General features: G+C 57.9%; 1 protein-coding gene across 2 annotated transcripts; it reads right to left on the bottom strand.

Moving 5' to 3' along the window:
• Positions 1 to 1,785: 1,785 nt before the first annotated feature.
• CAMKV (CaM kinase like vesicle associated) lies at positions 1,786 to 12,434 on the bottom strand. 2 transcript variants are annotated; one of them, XM_021687022.1, is made up of 11 exons: positions 12,330 to 12,434; positions 4,809 to 4,917; positions 4,567 to 4,698; positions 4,296 to 4,370; positions 3,943 to 4,081; positions 3,687 to 3,807; positions 3,458 to 3,533; positions 3,222 to 3,358; positions 2,982 to 3,060; positions 2,660 to 2,747; positions 1,786 to 2,367 (listed from the first exon to the last, which is right to left on the bottom strand). In XM_021687022.1, exons 2-11 carry the CDS (start codon positions 4,901 to 4,903, stop codon positions 1,786 to 1,788), a joined length of 1,524 nt encoding a protein of 507 aa, XP_021542697.1. In that variant the 5' UTR covers positions 4,904 to 4,917; positions 12,330 to 12,434. The 2 variants fall into 2 exon arrangements, with proteins under 2 accessions (XP_021542697.1, XP_021542699.1); XM_021687024.1 differs by lacking the exon at positions 12,330 to 12,434 and having other exon boundaries at positions 1,786 to 2,144; positions 2,256 to 2,367; positions 4,809 to 4,903.
• Between the last annotated feature and the right edge of the window lie 1,592 nt (positions 12,435 to 14,026).

Below are 14,026 nucleotides of genomic sequence, written 5' to 3'. Positions count from 1 at the left end.
TAGAACCTTTGTGTACTGCCCACCCTGCACCCTCTCCCCAACCCAGGGAAGCCCACTTTGGCCATGGGCAAGGTCTCTCCCTATGATGGCTGGTCTGTGGTGAGTTTCAGTTATATGCCTAAGTCAAGACAAGGGCTCCTTGTTCAACAGGACTTGTCAGAACAGCAGTCCAGGGGGTTTTCCTTGGCGCAAGCCCAGGACAGGACCCACCACCCACATGGATTTCTAGCGTCCAGAGGACCCGCCACAATCAAGGAACACACAGTGGTAAAGAATGATCTGTACCCAGCCCAAGCAATCCTCATGGCACTGAGCACAGACATGTGAACCTACTCCCAGCCTCTTCCCTCCCCACTGCCTTCCAGGGGCCCCTCCCCAGTAAGACAGAGGAAGCAAAGGCAAGAGGATGGCCAGAGGCTTTGGCAGGGTGACATTTATTTGCCAGGTTCAGCAGGCACACAGTTAGCCTACCGACCTTCATACACCAGAGCAGACCCACAGGCATGCAGGGAGAAGGGCAGGACTGCCACTGGAGTGCCGAGCAAAGGCCAGGACCAGTGTGGCTGCCTGCCCAAGCTGTGGTGGGGTCTGACAAAGGGTACCTGCCAGGAGCCTCCATCAGGAAATTGGGGAGCCTTATTCCACTTCCTCATCCCAGTAAAAGCAACTCAGCATAGCTCAGAGGCACCTGGGCCTCTCTCTAAGCCCTGACAGAAGGGGAAATGGGTCACAGACATAGAGGGGTGGGGGTGGGGGTTCCTCTCTATTTTATTTTTCAATTAGGAGAGCAGAAATTTGCCCCTGTGAAGGGCAACCCTCAAATCAGATTATGGGACACTGCCATGTGGCAGGCCCCCTGGGATGGAGAGGACTGTAGCCTGAGCCTGAGGAACACCATCAGAGAAGAGCCAAGGGCCATCAGCCTTCCCTGTCTGGCTCAGGGTAAGGACCCAGCTAAGCTGGTGCACTAGGTACTGGGCCTACACTCTGCCTTCCCAGTTTTCATTGCCACATCCCAACTGTTCCCTCCTTCCCCTTACAGGCTCATGAAGCTCAGGGCACAGGGCAACCCACTGTAGAACCCAGGAGGGCAGGAAATACCACAAGGATATTATTGGTGGGAACTCTCCAGGAACAAAGGTGGACGTTTCTACCCCCCTACTCATTCTCTTTCACTTCTGAGGACCCCCAAAGCTACCAAGCAGTGCCCCCAACCATGCGACCAGTCTTGTCTTAAAGCATACTGCCCTAGATTTGTACATTCTCTATACCAGCCTGTGTCCATTCTTAGAGCAGCCCACATACCACAGGCACATACCTTCATGTGCAGGAGCCTAAGACCGCTGACAGGGCCTCGCTGGAGGACCAGCTCTCAGGGCAAGGCCACCCAAGTTTAGGGCCTGGGAGAGGATGGGACCTGCAGGGCCTGCCTGGGGAAATTGTGAGGCAAAAAGGGAAGGGGAAAGGGAGCAGGGACCTCCTGAGTATCCCTAGAGCAGCATCCCGCAAGGAACAGAAACTGGTGAAGCTAGCGAAAGACAGAAAAGCCACAAGGAATCCATGCAGGGGCTGGGGCCGGTCCTGCCTCTGGCCTGCCCACCACTCACGCACATACACACAGGAGATGAGACTGCTCTCCCGTGGCCCCCAAACATGCCCCACACTGGGAGGCAGGGGCAGGAGGGAGCAAGGGCATCATGCCAGTGACTCTTATGTACAGTGAGAAGCCCCTCATCCACTCTCCCACCCTCCTGCCCGCCCCCTGCCCCACGCCAGCCTGCTCACTCAGCTGGTCTCCTCCCTCCGAGACTCCTGGGCATAGCCAGCAGCCTCTTCCCCTTTACTAGAGGGTGGAGCCTGGCCTGTTGTGCCCCCGGGGGCTGTGCTGTCCGGCTGGGCCAAAGCCGGCTCAGGGGTGGCAGCTGCCTTGGTGGCTGGTGTGGCACTGCTTTGGGTGGTGGGCATGGTGCTCTCTTCCGTGGCTGGTGTGGCTCTCCCATCAGTGGCTGGAGTAGCACTCCTATCGGTGGCTGGGGTGATGCTCCCATCGGTGGCTGGGGTGATGCTCCCGTCGGTGGCTGGGGTGACACTGCCATCGGTGGCCGGGGTGGTACTGCCATCGGTGGCTGGGGTGGCACTACGGTCTGCGGGGGCTGCATTATCGCTCTTTGCGGCAAGAGCAACAGCACCCGCTGTGGCTGAGGTGGCACTGCCCCCAAGGGCTGGGGCAGCCCCACTTGCAGCTGCGGCCCCGCCTGCAGCCCCAGCAGTGGCAGTGTCTGTGGCTGGGGCAGACTGGGCTGTCGCTGTGCTGGACTGCTCCGGGGCCCGGAGCCGTTTCATGAGGGTGGTCACTCGGACAGCCTTCTGAAAGGAGGGCAGCAGAGAGAGGCCCAGAGTGAGCTTACAGAAGCCAGATCCGTTCCTTGGCAAGAGCCAAAGCCAGACCATTCTGAGCCAAAGCCTCTGACCACCCCAGGGGAGCAGGCCAGGGACCCAGCTGTTCACACACCCACGTAAGGCAGACGGTGGCTACAGCCACACCTGATGGCTGAATGAACGCCTTTGTGTGGCTGCAGGGGTGTGATACAGGCAAGAGACTGTGTGGCAGAAGGAGCTCTTGGCATCAGTCCAAGAAAGGGAGTCATCCGAGCCTTACCTTCCACTTGGCCCTGGCAAAGTTCTTTTCAATCTGGGCACAGACACCATCCTTGATGTTCTTATCAGAAGCAGCATTGCCAGAAATCCTAGAAAGGGTGCAAGTGCATTGGGATCTGAGGGAGTATAGGCCTTCATGGAGACTGCCCAGCCCTCTTCTCTTAAGATCCAGAGGTTACCAGGCAGGCCCTCTGGGCTGGGCCTGAGCTCTGGGCACCCCCAGCCCCTACTCAAAGCCTCAAGGATGGGGGCTACTAGATGTGAGGAGGACTAGGCCAAGGGAAACCTGGCCTCTCCTTCTGTCCTCCATGGGCCCTGCTCACCACTCATGGGAGATGGCCTCTTCTGCGGTGATGCGCTGGTCTTGCTCCACCTCCATCAGCCTTGTTACCAGGTCTTTGGCTGGGGACAAAGCCAGGGAGAGGCTAGGCATGGGCACCTCATCTCACTGTCTATGGGTGATGAATGGGCTGGGAGGTAGGAGCAGAGTCCAGCAGAGAAGGCTGAGAGCAGGTCCCCCACACCAACCCTTCCCTTTACCCACATGCTGGGCACCTCCTCACCCGCCTGTGAAATATCATCCCAATACGGAGAGTCAAACTCATAGTCGCCAGCCAGGATCTTGCGGAAGAGGTTCTTGTCATGGTTCTCATAGTCATCTTCCTCTACCTCCTCATAGAAGGGGGGGTTCCCTGAAAGCCTGCATGGGGAGCCAAAGGGCAGGGTCACCCAGGAAGGCCATGGACACAGGACCCCACCCGGCCTGGCTGCAAGCCTGTTTGCCTGCCCATCCACTCACAGGATGTACATGATGACTCCAATGGCCCAGCAGTCCACAGGGCGTCCATATCGCTGCCGCCCTACCACCTCCGGGGCTGCAAACACAGTGTCCATCTGCTGGTCAGTACCAGGCCTAGGCCTGGTACCACTCACACCACTTCCCGGGCTAGACACTTCCTTCCCCCCCTACCCAGAGCCACTCCTTGAAGGCTGTCTCCCACCCTGCCCCTGCCCCACCCCCTGCTTGCCCAGGTACTCGGGAGTCCCACAGGGCTCCTTGATGAGGCCATTCTCTAGCTTAGCCAAGTGGAAGTCACTGATGACGATCTTTGAGTTCTTCAGCCGATTGTAGTAAACCAGGTTCTCCAGCTGCTCCGGGCAGGAGTGACATGTGGGTGAGCAGAGAAAGACTCCATGAGGACCCCAGAGGCTAGACTAAGACCCCAAGGTGCTGCCCACCTCAGCCCCAGGCTGGCTGCTGTCAGACCTGGTTCCTGGCCTCACCTTGAGGTTCCTGTGCACGATCTTGAGTGAGTGCAGGTAGGCCACGGCCTCCAGGACCTGCCGCACCACATTGCTCGTGTCTCGCTCGGAGTAGTAGCCCTGGTCCAGGATCCAGTCAAACACCTCCCTCCCCGTGGCCCTGAGGGACACCAGCCCCTGAGCCCGGCGTGGGCAGGATCGGGGGTGGGGCAGGAGTACTTGGGCAGGCTGCCTACATCAGGGAGCTGGCTGGGCAAGGCACAGGGACCCAGGACCCCCAGGGTCCAGAAAGGGGGCTTTCCCTGGTTGCAGAGGGCAGAGCAGGTAAAGGCCCTGGGGACTGAGGAATCCTGGGACCCCAGGCCCACACTCACAGCTCCAGGAAGATGAAGTACTCCTTGCGGGTCACAAACACATCCACCAGTTGCAGGATGTTGGGATGCTTCACCCTGGCGGCAGGGAGAAGGGCCAATAGTTAGGGCTGGGTAAACCCCTAAGAGAGGCTCTGGTTGCCACTGTGGGCCACAGCAAACTGGCCAGGGCCACAGCAAACTGGCCAGAGGCTGGTACTGCTTGAGGCCCCCTGCCCTTGAAACCCTTCTCTGCTACCTCTTAGGCCACCCTCCCCCTAGGCTTCACACTCACATCTTGAGGATGCCTATCTCGTTCTTGGCCGCCTTCCGCACCTTGCGGCCGTCCCGCTTCTGGAACTTCTTGCAGGTGTGCAGCTTGCCCGTCGTCTTGTCCTTGGCCCGGAAGATCTCACAGAACTCCTCACTGCAGCCGGAAAGCACCCCACTCAGCCCTGGCCTCAGTGTGGGCTGCCCTCTGCTCCCCTTTCACCAGCCCTTGCCCACCCACCCTTGACCCCCAGACCCAGCACTCACGTCTTGATGACCTGTCCCAAATCATATCTGTCAGTCACCTCCGACGGCTGGTTATAGTTCTTCTTATCACCCAGAGTCACACACCCAAACGGCATTGCCAGGGTCTGAGCTGCAGGCAGGATGGAGTCTGGCTCAGCTGTACCACAACATGGAGGCTTCTCCCCGCAATACAGAGGATGCCTCTGGGAAACCCCAGCCTGGCTCAGGCCAAGCAAGGGCCAGAGACTGCATCAGAAAGGGCTAGAGGCTGGTCAGTCTCCCACCCCTGCTTTTCTGGTCGTGGCTCATGCCACTCGGCTCGGCTGCCTGAGCTACAACAGCCCCCACTTACGAAAAACATTAAATTGACATAGCAAGGAATCATTTTGTATTGTATACATTCAACAACAACAACAAAAGATTTACCAAATGATTTCTTTATATTTCAGCTATCACACAGGTGAAGGGGGCTATAACCACCCACCCAGCAGATGGCCATCTCTGAAAGTCTGAAGATCCCAAGTGTTGGCAAAGACGTGGAGAACATAAGCACTGCTGGTGGAGGCTAAGTCTCTCCTTTGGAAAACAGTTTGGTAAAACTGCTAAAGTTGAACATGCCCCATGAACCAGCATTTGCACTGCTAAATATATGCCCTACAGAAATACATTTATGCAGCAGACCACTCATACAGGAAGGCTCACAGTGGCAACATTCGTAATTGCCCCAAACTGGAAACAGCCCACATAGCCACCAGCAGCAGGACGTAATATGGCACAGTCACACAATGGAATATTACACAGCAATGGAAATGAAGGAGCTACAGCTACACCCGATCACGCTCTCGCTCACGCGGTGAATTTCACCAACATAGTGTTGAGTGGAAAAGACACAAAAGAGTACATAGAGCATGATCCTATTGATACAGAGTTCAAAACATGCAGAACTAACCTGTACTGTGTATGGATACAAACACTCTGGTAAAACTATTTTCAAAAAAAAGCTAGGAAATAAGTACCACAAGTCCTTCTGAGAGAAAGAGAGTAGTTGTGATTGAGTCAGGACACGGGGAGATTCTGGAGGGCTGATTTCTGAACCTGTGTGGTGGTTCCACAGGTGTCTGTTTTTATAATAATTTGTAAAAATGTACGTACAAGTTGGGGGGCACATTTCTAGATTTTTGTTATATTTCACAATTTTAAAATGTTAATAAAAATTATGGCCATCCTGGGGCACTTGGGTGGCTCAGTCGCTTAAGTGTCCAACTTTTGATTTTGGCTCAAGTCATGATCTCAGGGTCATGGGATCGAGCCCCTGTGTTGGGCTCTCTGCTCAGCGAGGAGTCGGCTTGGGATTCTCGCGCTGTCTCCCTTTGCCCCTCCTGCTCGTGCTCTCTCTCTCTAAGTAAATAAATAAAATCTTTAAAAAAAATTATGGCCATCCATATGAAAGAATACTTGGTGGTTATTACAAAGAATATAGTAGCAAAATGTGCTATGGTCAGACAGTTTCTGAGATGTTAAATGGAAAAGCAAGGGACAGAATGATGGGTCAAGGATGCTGCTATTTGGGTAAATTTTTTAAAGCTTATATACCGATGTATACTCACAAACTCAATTCTGGAAAGACACCTAAGAAAATCAGAGTGCTCTCTGGGGCAAAGAATTAGGTGTTAGAGGGGGAGATTTATATCTTTTATTACTTTTCTGTCAGAATTTTTACTACAGGGGCACCTGGGTGGCTCAGTTGTTTAAGCATCTGCCTTTGGCTCGGGTCGTGATCCCAGGGTCCTGGGATCGAGCCTTGCGTAGGGCTCCCTGCTCAGGGTGGTGTCTGCTTCTCCCTCGCCCTCTCTGCCCCTCTGCGTCCCATTGCTTTGTGTTCTCTCTCTTTCTCTCATGCTCATGCTCCCTCTCTCTTTCTCTCATATAAATTAAATCTTTTTTAAAAAAAGAATTTTTACTACAATTACCTTTATTGATTCAATAAACGTTGTATTCAGGCACAGCGCTTGGAGAGTTTCCTCAGAGAGAGGACGCCCATTTGGGTGGAAGTGAGGAAAGGCTTTGAGGAAGAAAGGGCGTCAGGGTTGGGTCTTAGAGGGGAAGGATTTGCCAGGAGGCATGCAGGGGTAATAGTCTGGAAAAAAGTTAGACAAGTCTGCCAGCGAGTGCCTCGCTGCCGGGGCCCACAGGAGGCCTGGGCAGTCAGGTCTAGGGCATAGGTCCCTGGCCAGGGGTGGGTGTTCCAGGCACAAAGGTGACCACACGCAGGCACTCTGGCACCTGGGGCCTGGCACCCGTGGGTCTGCAACGCCACTCACCCAATCCTCTCGTGCGGTGCTGAGGGGGGACTGGCTCCAGCACCCAAAGGAAAGGGCACTCGCAGCTCTTGCTAGAGGTCAACTTCAGGAGGGGAGTTGGTGACAGTGTCTGGACCTCCATAATGCCTGGCCAATGTGATTCTGGGGCCACGGCAAGCTCAGCCTCGGCTGACTGTGCATATTCTCCGCACGATGAGCACCCGCTGTGCACCGGGCCCGGCCTTCTGGCCTTGACCACCTAGATGCTCCCCTACCTGGAGTCACTCCCGGCTATAGGAGGGAGTGGAGAAGGGAGGAAGCCACCCCCAGAGAAGGCAGCTTGGGTCACCGCGACTCTGCCAGCCAGGGTCAAAGGCCAGGACCCCCACCAGCCCCGTGGCCAGCCCTGGCTTTTGCTTGCTTCCTCCTAAGCAGAGGCCACCCACTTCCCAGGGGTCATAGTCCCAGAAGTTTTCCCTCAAATCTGCCCTCAGCATTAGGGAACAAATTCCATCATTCCCTCATCCGGGTTGTCTGGGCTCAGGGAATGCAAATGCATTTCATCAGCGTGATTTAAGCCAGGGCTTAAGCCATCTTGTGAGGCACTGCGGAGGCAAACAAGGGAAGCTTTGAAGATCGTCCCCGACTGTGTGTCTTTGCCGCCATGGTCACAGCCCTGCTCCTGCGTCTGCCGGAGAAGAGCATGTGGCTGGAATCCCACACTCGCAGCTGAGAGCAGAGGCACAGCCACCCACCACTGCCGGCCACCCATCTCTATGCCCCAACAATCTGGGGGAGGGGGCCCGTATCAGTCCCTCAGTGGCGCTACTGCACCGCAATTTCCTTTCCAGGCTGGAATCCAAGGCCTGCGTACTGGGCGGGAGGGTGGTCCCTTAGGCTGCGGGCCCCCCAGGAAGCTGGGAGGGACCTATGTCCCAGCCCTGTTGCTTTGCTTACACCGTTCCCGGTGGCAGGAATGCCCTTCCCCCAAAGCCTCCCATCAGTATCCTATTTGTCACAGCAGAGTTATTTATAACGTAAAAAAAAAAAAAAATCAGCAACTACCTAAAATCCAACAACAGGTGACTCGCCAGCTCAACTGTGTCCATTCGATGGCAGGGAGTGTGGGCCCTGGTAAGGGCCCTGCCCACCTTGGCCTCCCTGCGAAGCAGCCTCCCCATGAGCTAGGTGTCCAGACAAGGGCTTAATCTCTTTCTTCTTTCCTTGTGATTTCTGACATTATAAGGTTGTTGGTGCAACAAATCGTCTAAAATGATCCTGCTGCTCCAGACTCAAAACGGCCCTTCTCTGAGATACCTTCCAGAAGCTCCACCTCCCCCCGCCCCGCTCCACCAGCTCCCAGCTCTGCCGCGTGGCGGGGGAGGTTTTGTATATGCCCTGCCTGATCTTGCCCTTGGCCATGCATATGCACTTGTGCCCACAAGAGCCCAGGGGTTGGTCTTGTAGTCTGTCTCCCACCACAGAAATCCAGGCCTCTGCTCACAGTCACATCAGCCTGGATCCACATCCTAAAACCTCATGGCTGGGGAAGGGGCAGATCTGCCTCTCCCCCCTACCATGGGGGCCCTGATCGCCGCCAGTACTGCTTCTCCTCGCCAGCCTAAAACACTCATCTGTCTCCACCCGCAACCTAGCCCCAGGGCAAAGAAAGGAGAAAAGGGGTCCCCTCCATCCTCACCCACTCCACCACCTGCTACCCACTGCTGCTGCTTGGGAGGCTGCTGGTGTACGCACCAAGCCCCTGGCACCTGCTGGCAACAAAGGGGGCCTGGACCCTGAAGCTGGGAGGAGCAGTCAAGGGACAGCTTCAAGAACAGTGGAAGGCCAGGGGTTTGCTTTCTCACCCCCATGGCCCAGCCAGCCCAGACCCACTACCCAACAGTGAAGAGCTCTCCTCCCACTGACGCAGGACCTGGGCTGTGCCATGAGTCCATACTGGGACACGGGACAGCACAGAAGCCCCATAGCGGCCGTTTCCCTAGAGACATGGCTCCTTCCATTTTCTGCAGAGAAACAGTGTGCACGGGGGAGCTGTCCAAAGAGAGCTTGGGGGAAGTACGGAGCCTGGCACTGCCACTGCCCCCCAGCTGGCTCCAAGGGTGCCTGAGGCCCAAGCGCTCCCCAGTTACTGCTTGCTCCTCGGTTCTGACCCCTGGGCTTGGGCAATCGAGCCTCAGGCAACCCTGAGGGAGCCTCTGCCTGTTGGTGCCCTGGTAATAAAGGGTCCCCTAGGGGCCCTACTGCAGCCTTAAGCAAGTCTGGCTCCAGAGGCCCAGTGGTCCTGCACTGGAGTCCTGTCCCCTCCTCCACCGGTGTCAGCCTGGCTCAGGCCCCACCTTTCATAGCCATAAACAAGTTTCCTGCTGCCCTGGTCCTCTCCCATGTGGAGTTCCAGAGCTTGCAGTAAATCTTGGGAGGCCAAGAGGGGCCCAAGAGGCCTCCAGCTACCTCCCGACAACTGTGGGCAACACCTCCCAATTTAGTGGCAGCTGTGAACACCAGCCTTCAGATACCCCCTCCCCTTCCCTGCTCTCTCTCAGGGACTGGGGCTGGGTTTCCTGCTACAAAGGACATGCCTAGGCCCAAGCCTTGCCTGGCCCATAGCTGAGGTCTCACTGGAAAGATGGGGGTGGAAATGGAGACTTCACCCTCAGGGTCTGGTGTCAGGAGGCAGAGCCAAGCTTCTAGCCCACTGCCCTGGGACATGGGTAGGGGGCTGCCCTGGCTGGCCTCAGGCTCTAGCCAAATCATGGTCCGCAGTTCCTGCTGTTGACTCTCCCATCTAATGATGGAATAAGGAGGGGGGGGGGTCTCTCCAGTCTCAGTGGTAGGCGTACAATCCAGTGCTGTGTCCAGAAAGTTCAGCCTTGAACCTGGCATGGCAGAGGTAAGAGCCAAGGCCCTCCCAGGCACCTGGGATCCCAGTCTTTGAACCCCTGAAGGAAAATCCCCTGGGGTCCCTGCTTCCCTGTGGGTGGAGGAGGGAAATGAAGGGGAAGGCCCCAGAGTAAAGGATTGCTATGGTGATGGAAGTTTTGAAACAAAGGGAAGGGGAATGGGAGAGGTGTTGGCCAAAACCCTTCTCCAAGAATTCCCTGAGACTGGCCCGACTCTTTCCCCATGGGTTCTGTGACCTGACGCCATCAAGGAAGGGGAGGTGGGGGAAGTGAGAGACTTTAGAAAAGAGAAAGGGGCAGGGACAGAGAGGGACAAAGGCAGAAACTGTAATGAAAGGGGAGCAAAGAGGTGACAATAAAAAGGACACAGGCACAATGACACAGGAGGGGAAGGTGGGCAGGGGGTTCTGAAGGGGCCTATGGGTGCCCAGCAGAGCCCTAAGGCCCCCACAGCCATGTGCTCTGAACACCTGGGTAGGAGCTGTCCGTGGTTCCTGGACCGTTGACACTGAACCCTCCTATATCCCTCAGATATGCATTGGACTTGGTGTGGGAGGCATAACCATGGCTTGGGAGAAGAGGTCAGCTGGTGCAGTCCCCTCCGAACAATTCCATGGCCCCTCTCCCGGTCATCAGGCAGCTTAGGTAAGGCAGGTCCATCATGTGGAAGACACAAATGTGGTGGTGGGAAATGAAGCTCAGAGACCTGGCTGCTTCCCTTTATAGCCCCTCCTCTCAGCTGGCCCAGCTCTGCCTAGACTCCCCAGCCACGCCCCCCCCTTATCCGAGGTCCTCCCTAGGCCTTGGGTCCCTCGGGCCCCTCTTGCAGTTCGGCCTAATTCCCTACTGCAGCCGTCCCCCTTTCCAACAGTGGATCCTGTCAGGGGGGCCAGAAACAGCACCCTGAACAACCCAGAAACAACTGCACAGCACCAACCCCCTCCCTCAGTTTCCCTAGATGGAGATCATGGACTCTGCAGCCTTCTCCCAGGGCAAGGACTGCCCATCTGCCAGTGAGTGGTAGCCAGGCCACGGGCTGGAGAGGGTCAGCAGCAGATATGGGAAAGGTAGCCTTTGGCACCTGGGGGTCGACACCAAATGCTGTGAAAGAAAGGCGGAGAGACCTCTGCCCCACCCCTGGGGCCCAGCCTGCCACCGAGGGGAGTAGAGACACCAATTTCCCAGCTGAGGAAACCGGGGTCCAGCAGGTGGCTAAAACTCAACTGGGAAGGTGAGGGTGGGGGAGGGGGGAGAACCAGGTCTCCCTAGGTGGTCCTGGGGGGCTCAAAGTCTGGGCCTTAGAGTGGGGCAGCAGGACAGGGGCCGGACTGGGGCAGGCTAAGCTTTTGGTGAAGGATAGAGGGCCCTGCTCCCCAGAAGGAAACCTGGTGGAGCAGGCTCTGTCTAGGGGGTGCGGACAAAAGCAGTTTGGCAGAGCTATGGGGGGCTGGGAGAGCCTAGGGTCTCTGCCAGACACTACACGCTGGGGAAGGCAGAAATTCATTTGTTCGTTGTCCACCCCCCCCACTTCCCCAGCCCGGGGCCCTGCTCCCCACCGTGGTGCCACCCTGACCCCCTTCCCCAGCGCTGCTGACTCGCCCCCGCTGGCACAGCAACACACATGCGGGAGGCACACGTGTGAGCACCAAGCCCCGCACCTCCCAGCAGAAACATGTGCGTCCCCTACCCCCACCGCGCAGCGTTGAGTCGGTGCCCCGAACCCCCCGCTGGCCCCCACGTTAAGGCAGGGAAGCAGGATCTCGGCTAGGGGGCTGCTGGGCCCCAGGGGCTTGGAGCCTCCTCCCCCACCCCGCGGCAGCCCCGCCCAGCCCCCTTCAGGTTGTCGCCCATAAAGAACTCTCCGTTGTCATGGAAATTAGTGACTGCTTAGCGGGAGGAAGGGGACCCGGGGGCAGTTGGGAGGGGTTGAAGGAGGCCCTGGGAGTCAGGAGGGTCGGCTCAGCCCCTGACCCCTACCCCCGTGGGGCACCACGAATGTTCGAGGGTTAAGGTTTTCACAATTAGGAGCCCAGCGAGACTGGGGGCGGGGGAAGGGGGCAGGGAGGGGAGATTCGCCTGGGCCTGAGGCTCAGAGGCTTCCCCTGGGACCCCCGAGCCGTCCGAGGTGACGGGGAACTTTAAGCCCAACCCCGCACGCCGACCCCCGGATCTGCAGATCCCGCGTGCTGTGCCCCCGCTGGGACCCCAAGCCCTCGAGGAGCCCCCGCTCACTGAGCGAGCCGAACCTTGAGTCAGAGACCCAATCCCCCAAGACCCCACAACGTGCGTTCGGGGGGCGCCCCCCCGCGCGGCCCGCCCCGCACCTGCAGCGCCGGTCAGTCACACGGAGGAAGCGATCGCGTGTTCAGTGGGGCGCCGAGGGCTCCGGGGGCGGCGGGCAGAATCCGCTCCGGGCACGCGGGGCAGACGCGGCGCCAGCTGCAGCCGCTTCGGCTCGCAAACCTCCAGCATCTCCCGCCGCTCGCCGGCACCGGATTCGCACCCCGGGCCGGGGGCGGGCTGGGGGCGGGGCCTCCCTCAGCCGGCTCCGCCCCGGCCCTGGCAGAGCCTGAGGCCAGAATCCCACTCCGAGGGGGGCGGACGACGGGTGCCAGCGAGTCGGCGAGCAGTGGCCTGCCCGGCGCCGGCCAGGCTCCCAAAGACTCCCTCAGGCCCTCGGACTGACTGGGCAACAGGGGCCAGCGGGGTCTTCCTATGCCCCTGATAGGGAGCCGGCCGGGAGTAGGAGGTGTGGGGAAAGCCTGAGCCCTGGAGCCGCACAGGAATCTCTTGGCAGGTAGTAGTCCCCAGGGGATCAGCGCTCTGCCTAGCTCCCAAAACCTGACCCAAAGGGCAGAACCTACTTACAAGAACAAAGTGGGCAGTCGCTAGGGCAAACTGCATTACAGACTGGCATCCCCTAGCTAGGAATAGTAAACACATGGGTGAGTGTGCGAGCACGTGGTCAGTGAGGCCTCCAGACCGCGGTGGCAGAACCTCCTATCCCCCCCACCCCACCCCATTCAGCCTGTCTCATCCCCAAGTCCCAGCCAGGGTGGCTGGCCCAGTCTGGCCCTTCCTGCGGAGCACTGAATTTCCCAGCCTATAAAAGTCACCTATGACATGGTGTGGATTCCACTTTCTTTCGAGCTTAATCACCCTGAAACACCTCATGAGCAGCATCACCACCAGCAGCCCAGGCTGGGATATGGGGATACAGAACTATTGCACCAAGGTGCCCCAGCAGGCCTGTCCTCTGATGGGAGGAAGCTGAGAACTGCCAGAAAGAAGCCTTGAAGGAAGCCCTGAAGGAAGTCCATTTCTCTGTCCTTTGTCAGGGAGGCCCAGGGACCCAGGGCTTGCCCCTCCCCACTCACAGGCCCTGAGAACCATCCTGAGGCCCGTGTCTGAAGGCCAGACAGGCTTCTTGGTACCTGGAGCTGGCTTCCACCCCCGCCTCAAACCTCCCAGGGAGTCTTCTGACCCCATCCTGGGTCGGGTCATCCCCAAACCCTTGGATGTTGAGTGAGTGGCTCCCCGTGGCTGCTGACAGGAGCGATTGCTTCGGTGAGGAAGCTGAGGCCGGGGCCGGGAAGGCTGGCCTGGGACATGACCACTCACATAAGGCCCCTCAATATCTTCCCCCCGATGAGAGTGTCAAGGGGCCCTTCACAGCCTTCCCTGGCTTTGGGTCACCTCCTGCAAGCCAGACGGATGCCACCTCTGGGCCCTCTGGGCTCTGGGTGGTCTCGGTCACAGCACCGACCCCACCACTAGGTAGGAGTTCCTGGCAGACAGAGGCTCTGTTTCATCTCAGTACGCTCAGTTCATGTCTGCAGAATGAAGGAATGAATGGCCTGGCACCCAGTCCTTCCTGCTGTCTGCCCACTGTCCCTGAAGCTCTGGTTTTCTGAGGTGTATAGTGCCGCTGAGCCGTGGCCTGCCGACCCCGCACATGCGACACACACTTTCCGTCTTCCCTGAAGGTCATGGCTGTCTAGGGACGGACAGGCGGGCCCGA

Source organism: Neomonachus schauinslandi, chromosome 1 (assembly GCF_002201575.2).
Source record: "Neomonachus schauinslandi chromosome 1, ASM220157v2, whole genome shotgun sequence".
Lineage (NCBI taxonomy): Eukaryota > Metazoa > Chordata > Mammalia > Carnivora > Phocidae > Neomonachus > Neomonachus schauinslandi.
The sequence above is the reverse complement of the archived record's forward strand: the minus strand, read 5'-3'. Positions and strand labels throughout refer to the sequence as shown.

Bases quoted from the DNA above. Each gene is read 5' to 3' on its own strand.
- CAMKV (XM_021687022.1), bottom strand. From the start codon at position 4,903: ATGCCGTTTGGGTGTGTGACTCTGGGTGATAAGAAGAACTATAACCAG. The intron at 3,808-3,942 runs GTGAGGCCAGGA...TGCCCGGAGCAG, and splicing joins TCGTGCACAGGAACCTCAAG to CTGGAGAACCTGGTTTACTA. The intron at 2,748-2,981 runs GTGAGCAGGGCC...CACCCTTTCTAG, and splicing joins GAGGCCATCTCCCATGAGTG to GATTTCTGGCAATGCTGCTT.